The 10,185-nt window shown below is 37.8% G+C and overlaps 1 protein-coding gene across 2 annotated transcripts in view; it reads right to left on the reverse strand.

The window, feature by feature from the left end:
- The window catches only part of LOC107092557 (vascular endothelial growth factor receptor kdr-like), a 59,529-nt gene that overhangs the window by 29,976 nt on the left and 19,368 nt on the right, over positions 1-10,185 (reverse strand). For both annotated transcript variants that reach the window (XM_015387096.1, XM_015387097.1), the window contains exons 9-12: positions 9,597-9,766; positions 7,900-8,056; positions 4,744-4,858; positions 134-242 (exon numbers count right to left, since the gene is read on the reverse strand). In XM_015387096.1, the coding sequence (XP_015242582.1) occupies positions 134-242; positions 4,744-4,858; positions 7,900-8,056; positions 9,597-9,766 (551 nt within the window). The remainder of the gene's footprint in view (positions 1-133; positions 243-4,743; positions 4,859-7,899; positions 8,057-9,596; positions 9,767-10,185) is intronic.

A 10,185-nucleotide genomic window follows, 5' to 3' on the forward strand; every position in this document is an offset into this window, starting at 1 on the left:
TAATGCCCCCCTCTGGTCTCTTCATTGCACAACACAATCTGTGCATTCTTTTCCCACTCTTGCAGTTTGTTACAGTATGTATTGTAGATCATTTGAAATAATCCAGGGTCTTGCAATTAGGGGCTCCACTTACCATCCACATAGAAAGGCAGAGTCAGGCTGGCCATGCCCATCTTGTTCCTAGCCTCACAGTGGTATCTTCCAGACACACGAGCCTCTCCAATTACAAGGGTGCTCACAGTCTAGGGTAGATAAGTTGGACAGATATCAGTAATAATACAGCTTATCAAAAAAGCTTGTCAGGAAAGCTGCAAACTGCCATTGCTCTCAATCATCGCCAGGTACATATCCTGTAGCAAAAATAACCAACTTATTTATTGTTTTATTTGAAGGGATAAAGCAACTCATATTTTGCATCCACAAAAACAGAAGAGAGATTTTTTACAATAGAAATAAACAAAATGCAGCATGGATTTTTATTTCGCTCTTTCTGATAAAACAATACTACGGTAAATAAAATTCAGTGCAACCTGTTACCATGAAAAATCCCCTAGCCTCTCCTGCGGTGATAGGGGGAGAAGTTAGTACACCCTGAAACAGATTGCCAGTCCATCACAAGACAAATAATCACCAATTAACAGATCAATTAGCCTAACAACTCTCAGAGACTGGATTTCAACCCAGAACCGTACGACCAACTATTCTACTGTGGACCCAATAATCAAACCAGTCTGCATCTGATTTATTCTCACCATAAATAAAACTTTTTATTTCCACAAAGAATGAAATGTCCATTTTTTCCTTATCTGTTTATAAACCATTAATGATATTTTAATTACCAACCATTAACCTTATTCTAAAGTTTGATCCTGATATAAAAGAAAGGCTATTTTACGTCTTGTTTCAGTATTTAGGTTTTTACTCATTTTTTGTTTTTGTTGTTTTTAACTTGACAAATGCATTAGACAAACATGGATTAGAACAGATGACACTAAATACAGAAAATCTGAAAACTCAGGTGATGATTTCTGCTATCTTTGTTTTGTTTGACGGAGATTTATTTCAAACATGTTGCTATTTGATTTATTTTTTTGTCTTCAAGTTTAGGATAACCGTACATATCCTCCAAGAGTCAATTAATTTTCAATGAGATCAGTTTGAAAAGAAAAAAATAAAGTTCACTAGATTCACCAGTTTTCACTAGAAAGGCATTAGCAATGCATCCAAGAACACATTAAAGGTATGTACAGTAGATTGATGTTAAAATCCACATGAAATCAAACTGCAAAACCTTTCTATACTGCATGAAAACCTTAAGTTGTTCTATGAAGGCCAGAGGATTTTGTTTTCACCAGGTTCAAACTTTGCAAACAGAGAAAAGGAATTACAAAATTTTAATAAATTATCTTAAATCTGCAGCCTGCAGTTCTCTAACTTCTCCGAAGCAAAAGAGACGTGGACAAAAATGAAGCACTGTCAGCGGCCTTCTAGGAAAACTGTGTAGTATAATGGCTGCTGGGACAGGTGTCAGATTTTAGTCCTCTTTGAACCAGGCATACAGTAACTGCTTCGACAGCTTCCTTTTTATAAAAAGTTTTGTTCATTCTGGGATCTATAATTATATGGTTACACAGGAATTACCATAAAAAATGTCATAATTTAATGTAACCATAAATACAGCTGTTTTCTAAAAACCTCAATGCCTTATTCTGATGTCTTAAATAAAATATAATACCAGCAAGAACCTGCAGACTTCCACTAATTAGTAGGCAGGGAGAGCAGGTACTATTGTAAGGCACTTTACATTTATCAGTAACTTGATGTTAATGAGCGGATACATCTGGAGTTTTAAATCCCACTGAGTCACCCTCAAACCTGTACTTTAGGCCTATAGTCGGGGTATAATGTCTACTTCCTGGAAAGCAGCACTAATGACACACTCAGTTTATAACAAATGCAACGTTTTAATGGCTTAGATAGACAAAATAATAACTGAAAGTTGGATGGATGCCAGACGGCGGTGGGTTCTGTTTAATGTTTTCGAGGACATCTGTTTTTTTTGGCATGCAGTGAGCTACAATTTGGAGGATTGTCTGGTGTATTCTGGGTCAGAACTTCCTGGACAGCCATTGTGTTCGCTCTCAGAAAAAAAAAAAAAAATTAACCCATTTCAGGCCCGTGGTTCTTGCAAAGCTTCCCGCTGAAAAACAGGCAGTCAGCTCAGAAAGATTAAAGCTGTATCATGTTGTCCAGTGCATGCTGATGTGTCATCTGTAAAAACATGACGGAGAGGCCTTATCGTATTAGGTTACCCTCCATGATGCAACCTGAGACTGAAAACATTCACACTCCTGAAGAGGTGACCTGACCAGACGCACTGTGACCCCTTATACACATGTCCCGCTAACCCCCCCCAACATTTTCCCTCTAACTTTGAGCTGGGCAAGCTTCGCCTTTCCAATGGGCTATGTGGAGGGCTGCTCTGACTGTGTTTTCATTCACTGGCCAGCACGATTTATGTGGGGTGACAGAGAGGAATTTGTTGCCAGCAAATCCCTTTCCTTTTAAATTGGTGCTTGTTATCATTGACCCTCAATCCCAACCCTCATAAAACACCAGCGACTGGCCGAAAGCGAGCGCGTGTAAATTAGTCGTGTCCCCCCATTAATGTCAGTCACATATTAGAACTAACACACTGTGAAAAATGTACAGTTTATTGATGTCCAGGTAAATATATTTTTTATTTTTTTTTAACCATGTGAAAGAGGATGAATCAAAAAGAAAATACAAAATGTTACAAACTAAATCAATGAATGTCTGGCCCTGTTTTGACCCAGCAGGCTGCAGAGTGTTTATTTTGACCTAATCCTGCAGACAGACTTAGATGAGGTTTAGAGAAACCTGCTTCTAATTATCTTTTAGGATAACAGTTAAAGTTGCTAGCTTCCCTGGGCATCCGTGTCTGCAGCTGTGGATGGCGTTACATTTTGAACTGTGGATCTCATACTGCGACTGTTAATATCCACTTCCACAAAGCAAAATTATAGAAAATTAATGTACAATGACAAATGTACAGTTTGTTAAACTTTACTTGAAAGGAGTGAAAAATAAATTTAAACCTGCAAACTCTGCTTCAGCATTTTTATAGGTTTATAAAGGTGTCGCATTTTTCTCTATACTTTGGCTCTTTTTTTACACCTTCACTGTCCAATCCTTGAACCCATCAGCACAGTGCATCCAGTGATGAAGCTGGATCTCCTTTTGAAGATGACTTCTTTCTCAACCAAAGTCTAGGAAACAGTTTAAGAGCTTGCAAAAGGTTTGAGATCTCCATAATTAACCTTTTGAGTCGTTTACATCTAAATATTTGTTATAAATCATGTTTTTGTTGTTAGAATCACTTATTTTTGTTTATATAACTCTGTAGTATTTTTTTATTTTATAGGCTAAGCTAAATAAATTTAAAGAAACGGAAGTAAATTCTAAACATTTGTGAATACAAGGGTCCAAAGATACAAACTATGATCTCTTCACGAAATCCCTCCCTAGTAGTGCCTTAAAGTTTACTGTTAACTGATCATAGCCCCACTATTACAAATACTGCTCTGAAAAAAAACGTACAAATTCAAAATACACTTCTTCAAGACACCAGTTACATAAAAAACTGTGATTTTTGTCACTTAACATGTTTTTTTAATCACTAAACATAGATGTTTTATTCATACTCTTGGAGTTTGGCAATACCCCATTGGAGACAATGAAATAAAAATAAAAAACATAAAAAATTCACAATTCATCAGTTTGTTTACCATCGCTAATTCTAATTCGTTCTTTGGAGGATTAATCAAATTTCCTGTCATGACTTGAAATTTTTTTTGATAGTGATAAATGACATGATAAATGCCCACACCTTTTCCTTAGCTTGTAAGTCTTTTTTAATATAAAAAGATAGATTTTTTAAAGATCAGCAGAATTTAAAATGAAGCGGAAGAACTCAGGATTTTGCATGGTACTGCAGATATGATTATATTTTCTTGGAAGGCTTTAGTCTCTTAAAACAGCTTTTAAACCTGTTTATGGTCAAATAGCATTTGATCAAATGATAGCTGAATAACAATTCCCTGTGAATAACACAATTTTAAAGTAAAGCCATTGCAATAATAGGCTCTCTTCAAACAAAAATGCTGTAATTTCATTTTAATGAAAAGAAATGCACTTGTAGGATTATCAATCCCTAACATGTTAGAAATGTTTTCCTAAAATAAAACTTATAATAAAAAAGTAATTTTTCCACAGGATCAGGTTTAGCCTTTATCTGTGGGGGTGGGGGGACTGAAGGTCAGAGAAGCAAAGCACTAGCTTCAGGCATTTGGTTTTCACAGGTCAGATCTACAACTCTCGTCTTTCGTGCATCGCTAAGACACAAATAAAAATGAAGCGCACAGATGTTTCATAGTGCGATTTCTTACAAGCAGTGTGGCTGAATACATACAGACTTTATTGTAATCAGATGGCCTTGTGCCGCAGCCCTGCTCTTGTAAGTTTGAGCTTCAGCAAAAAGTCATTCAGATGTCAGTCAGATGTTAGAAGCAGCACAAGTATTTACAGCACTGCTGCATTTTTAGGGTCTGAAGAAATTGTTCTCTCTCAAACTGTCACTTGGTGTTGAAACTGTATATATATTGTATATTGTATATTGTATATTGTATATATATATATTAATAAAGAATTTATAGTACACACCTTGTTTTTTCCCTGAAGCACTTCAGTCTTGACATTTATACTCTTGATCCAGTTGTGGGAATTATCTCCTTGGTCACCAGGCTGCACCAGGATTGGCTTCTTGTCAGAAGGGCAGCTGCAAAGAAAAGATTTTTTAAAACTATCCTGCAAAATTCAGCTGGATGGAGTGTTAAGCAGCAAATATCATCATATTGTAAACTAGATGCATAAAACATTTAAATGGTTCTTGTCTGAAACATGTGTTAATCATAATCAGCCATTGTTTTTCAATGCCAATAATTTATCTTAAGAACCCTTTTAGACATGTGCAGCTTTACATCTCCTAAAATATGCAAAATATGCAGTTTTCCAAGCATTTTTACTAAACAGCCAGACCACAATTGATGACAGCTGTTGTTTTTTAACATAAAGTGGACATTTAATTTTTTATCCTTGTGTTATTATGTACCTTTAAATCGATAACTGCCCTGCTTACTTCCTTCTGCAACTCTAGTGTCTGACATCAGCCGTTTTCACTTTGACCCAGTCCGCTGCATGTGTAGCATGAACATTGAAAATATTTCTTAGAATCATAGATGTTTGATGGGGGGACCTTGAATCTGATGGAGTCAAGAGTTTAAATTGCATCTAAAGGGTCTTTATGTTTTAACAGCTGCATAAATGCAATATTGTTTAACTCTCAAGAGTTTAGAAGCTAAGTATGAGGTGGTGGGGAGTGGTAGGCTAGTGGTTTGAGAGCAGGGCGTTTGAATGCTGGACAGGCCTGCAAAACCACTGGTTTGAAATTTAGTGTACAATGTTTAGTCCCTGAGCAATGCTGGAGTGTTCCTGGGAGCTGCTCAGTGTGGCAGCCAACTGTTCCCTGAGACAAGATCATATTCAGAGGACAAATATTACTGCTGTGGGGCTGTAAGAGAATATTTCACAAAGCAAAGAGGAAGTTTTACATTTTTAAGTAACCTTTTCTGGAAGCAAGAAATGTATTGAACAGTTAAGTAAAAAATATATATATATATTTCTTTAGAACAAAAAAGTATATTTACATATTAAATGCATGTGAAATTAAAATTTTCACATTTAGAAATAGAAATATCTTAACTCATTGAACATTTGGCAGTATCGGCCTTCCATACATGCTCTATTCGCTTGGCAGTGGCACTCCTATTCTAAACATCTCAACCTTAATACATATACAATACATGTCGTTATGCTCTTGATTATAACTTTATCTAGCAAAAGTTTTTTAAAAAATTACCTGACAGAACTGCTGAGTTTTTTTGCGTCATCAGAGCGCTTGCAAACTATGACCGTCTGCACAGAGACTTTCTACAGGTGAGACTGATCCAAAGTTACGCTTTTCCTGCGTGCTCCTCAGGTGATAGCCAACGTACCAGCTCTATGTTAGAGCAATGGAGCCACTGGCTGACCCAGGACGACAATGCTATTTGAGCCACCCACAGCCCTGAAAGCCCTTCACTGGCTGCGGTTGTGACAAATCAACCTGATGAGCTGGAAAAGGAGGAAACAGCAGCGACAGGAAGGGCTGTACGGCACCTCGCACAGGAATTCCTAACCCCCCCAAACACACACACACACTCTGGCCAGAGAAGATAAGGCTGATCTGAAGCACCTTGACGGTCAGCCAGGGACAGCTGATAACTCCTCAACCTGGTGATAAAGATATCCCCATGTTTGACTGCTTTTCCCCTCTAAACCCATCACTCTTAAAGATTAAGATGAGATATGAGCTTGAAGGGCCACATTTTATAATCACAGCGCCATGTTTCTGCGCAGGGTTATGGCTGTGTAAAACAAACACTTTTGCACAATTGGCCTCCCACCAGGCTACAGTTGTTGCTCAGTCTCATTAGCTGGTCACCACAGTGTGGCCACTGTTCCTGATGCCAGCCTCGATTATGCTTAGGCCTGAACGCAGACTTTGTTCCACCTCTGCTTTGGTATAAAAAAAAAAACACGGAGCTTACATTTTTCTTGGAGAAAATGTATAAAAAACAGTTGCGGAAAAACTTGCAGATTAAAACCATCCAGCGTGAAACACAATTTAGTCTCCTTCTTTCCACTTTGTTGTTTTTGTCAGAGTAGTTCGAAGCTGATATGCCAGTTGTAATGGCCCATTGTTTTCTGATTGTAGCACTCAAAGGTCTGCTGATACCCCTGACGGGCCAAGACCCCAGTGAACGTCCCAATGTTTATTCTTTTAGAGGGTTCATTTTCAGGCCGGCATTTATTCGCTGAGTCACTCAATGCTTTTCAGCTTTATAATAGCTCAGGGAATCTGAGATTTAATATATTTTCCCCATGGTTCTCAGTCAACCTACAAGGTTTACTGACCAGAAATAAGAGGGCAGCTCTTGAAGGCGTTACCTTTTTATTTATTTTTTGTCTTTTGGTATACTAAATCATTTTGGTGATTTTCCTTCCTACAATCAACCTTTGCCAATATCTGGTTTAGCCTGTATGGTAGTACATTTGGTTCATCGAAGGTCCTAATAAGTTGAATTTGACATTAAAGCTTAATTTAGAGGTAAAATCACAGTAAGACATGCCAGGCTGGACCATCTGGCCTAAAATATATAAGATACATGCTTTTTAGAAGTCTTGCATTTTGGTTTTATTAATCCTATAAGATATTCAGAGCAATATTTGGACTTTACTAATCAACTCTACGTGAAATTGATAAGATGAAATATGAGTTTTACTCTCTGAAATGAGTCACAAAAACATCTCTATTTCACCATTACTGTAAAAATGCCCATAGCTGTATATTGGATACTTAGTCTCCAGGTACACAGTATTTTTATTGTTAAAACACTTTACAGTACAGTATTTTAGTGTTCATCTTTTAACTCTTCACCATTATGTTATTCTTATACATTTTTCTAAGATCCGTATTTGTTTGACCATTTTTCTTTTTGCTGCTTTATACACCAGAGTTTCCCCATCGTGGGACAATAAAGGGATTTTCTATTCTATATACGCTGCACTTACATGTAAATACACAAGTTTGAATGTTTAAAACCTGAACTTTAAACTTCCAGCAGGCATATTTTTCTTCATTTCTAAGACCAAAGCTACCAAACTGTGAATGAGATCAAGTTCAGATATTTGGAGAACATAGCAGAGACTGTGACTCACTCTTCAAGTGTCAGGTTAGTGTGACACGGCTGCCACAGCCAGGTGATGCCAGGTAGGGGTTGTCCAAAGGCGGTGCAGGTCAGCTGATGCTGCTTGCCAGATATGTAGGGCTGCAGGTCCTGGCTGGAGAGCTCCGCCTCAGAAATAGTCGGCTTAACTGGCAAGAAAGAAGAGAGAAACAGGTTGGATTGACTGTTATGTCTGTTGTGGTATTCCATAATGTCTTTTTAATGAAAGGAGACAGTTATGATGGATAGCTGTGGAAAAAGCATCATTGACTCCAATTGTCCTTCAGACACTTTGTTGAAGAAGAATGGCAGGATGGTCGGCGATCCAGGGGGCTGGAGGTCAAAGAGCGACCCTTTTGTGCCCCTCTCTCCGGTCATTAATTCAACCGTGTAATGAACAACAGACCAAGACACTGGTGCCAACTCAGGAGGTCATCCAGATCACTCACCACTTCCCAACAAGGTTGCTAGGAAAACTGTGAAAAATCCCACATCCAACTGCCAACCGTCTTCTGACAGAGCTGGCTCAAAACTTCCAAAACAAATGCTTCTCTAATTTGTGCCAGAAATATTTGTTTACTTTTGTTTATTTCTGTCTGAGTGCTTCATTTTATATTTCTAATAATGAAATGTTGCATAGAGCCTAACAGTCAAGGGTCATAAATAAAGTTTAGACATTCCAGAAGAGCTCTAAATTTTTTTCCGGGCACGCTAACGGCATTTCTCTGAAAACTTTAAAGGATTCAACGCAAAAGGTTAAGACCCATTGCCCCCCACCTCCCACCCCATAGCAAGCTATACCTCTCTGTTCTGTATAGAAAGCAGACTGCTTATAAAACGCTTAAAATATTTACAGTCTCAAGTGTTAACGGCCATCAGCATCGCTCATAAAGCCATCATACCTTGTGCATGTTCTGCACAAGTTCTGCACTTATTGCATGGGAAAATGTTGTTTACATGAGCAACACTAAATACACACATGTGAGAGTGCAAAATAAATGCAAGGAACAAGTGAAGGCTCTAGAGCGGCTGGAGTCTTTTAAGCACAATAGAACTCTGGCCATTTACACGCCGCTCCAAGCCCCTTCAAAAGAGCCTCAATAATCAACAACAGCTGCCCTCGCTACGTCAATCCAGGCCTGGAAACAACAAACCCTCAAATTCCTCTCATACTAGAGCTGCTACCTGCCGTCCAGAGGACTGAGCTCAGAGAAGCAGCAGCTGAGGCAGTCGGCCTAAGAGCCCATTACCTCAGTGTGCAACAGCACAGTGCAGTGGGGACCAGGTGCTCAAAGAATAGAAGTAACCTCAATTGTCCAACAATGGGTAAATTCAGGTGTAGCTGTAGCAATGTTAAAAGGAAATTAAAGCATGCAGATATAGAAAAGGGTAAAAAAAGATTCCAAAATATATTAGAAGTAGCATACTTAATTGTAAAGCTTTGTTAGGGGAACAGACTATTTACATAAAGAAAACAAGCACTGATTTAAACACCTAAAAGGGTTATAAAAAGTCTACCAGTGGCTGTGAGGAACGACATATATTAATGTTCCTGTTTGCATTTAAAGTCACCAGACTTTTACTTAAGGAGCTCTCCAGCTCTGCAACAGATTCATTAAGTGGGGGGAGACAATGTCCAAAACCAATGTTATTTATATGTTTTTGTTTTTTTTTTAAATGAGGACCTACCTTCTACAATCAGTGTGTAGCTCAGATTCCTGTACATGTTCTTCAGTCGGTTACCCAGTAATAGGGTGTAAATTCCTGAGTGCCTGTGCCTCAGATCAAGGATGGACAAGCTATAGTTTGACATCTTGTAGCATGTAGAGTTTTTCAAAATGCGGACGTCATCTTTATACCTGAAATTTAGAGGAACAAAAATGTTGCTCGTGATCATACAATGTTTACATAATGATCTGATGAACACATTTGGCACACACTTTTAACGGGTTAATATGGGTTAATACATTCAGAGTTTTACGGGTTGAAACATTTATTAAACATAAAATTACTCGCCAGATTTAAACCTGCACTGGTTTAATGTGGAATACAAGGAATGCAAAAAAAAAAAAACACTTTTGAACATTTTTAAACATCTAGGTACTTTTTGGCTAAAACAGACTTTAGGTTTAATCTAAATATTAGAAATGCAGCACAAACTGATTATAGTCTGAGTCTTACATCCTTTGTCTATAACCTATTTTTTGTTTTTTTTTTGTTTTATGGTGCTGTGAAAACATGATGTGAATATATATATATATATATATATATATATATA

The sequence above is a fragment of the Cyprinodon variegatus genome, unplaced genomic scaffold, assembly GCF_000732505.1.
Source record: "Cyprinodon variegatus isolate N-32 unplaced genomic scaffold, C_variegatus-1.0 Scaffold385, whole genome shotgun sequence".
Lineage (NCBI taxonomy): Eukaryota > Metazoa > Chordata > Actinopteri > Cyprinodontiformes > Cyprinodontidae > Cyprinodon > Cyprinodon variegatus.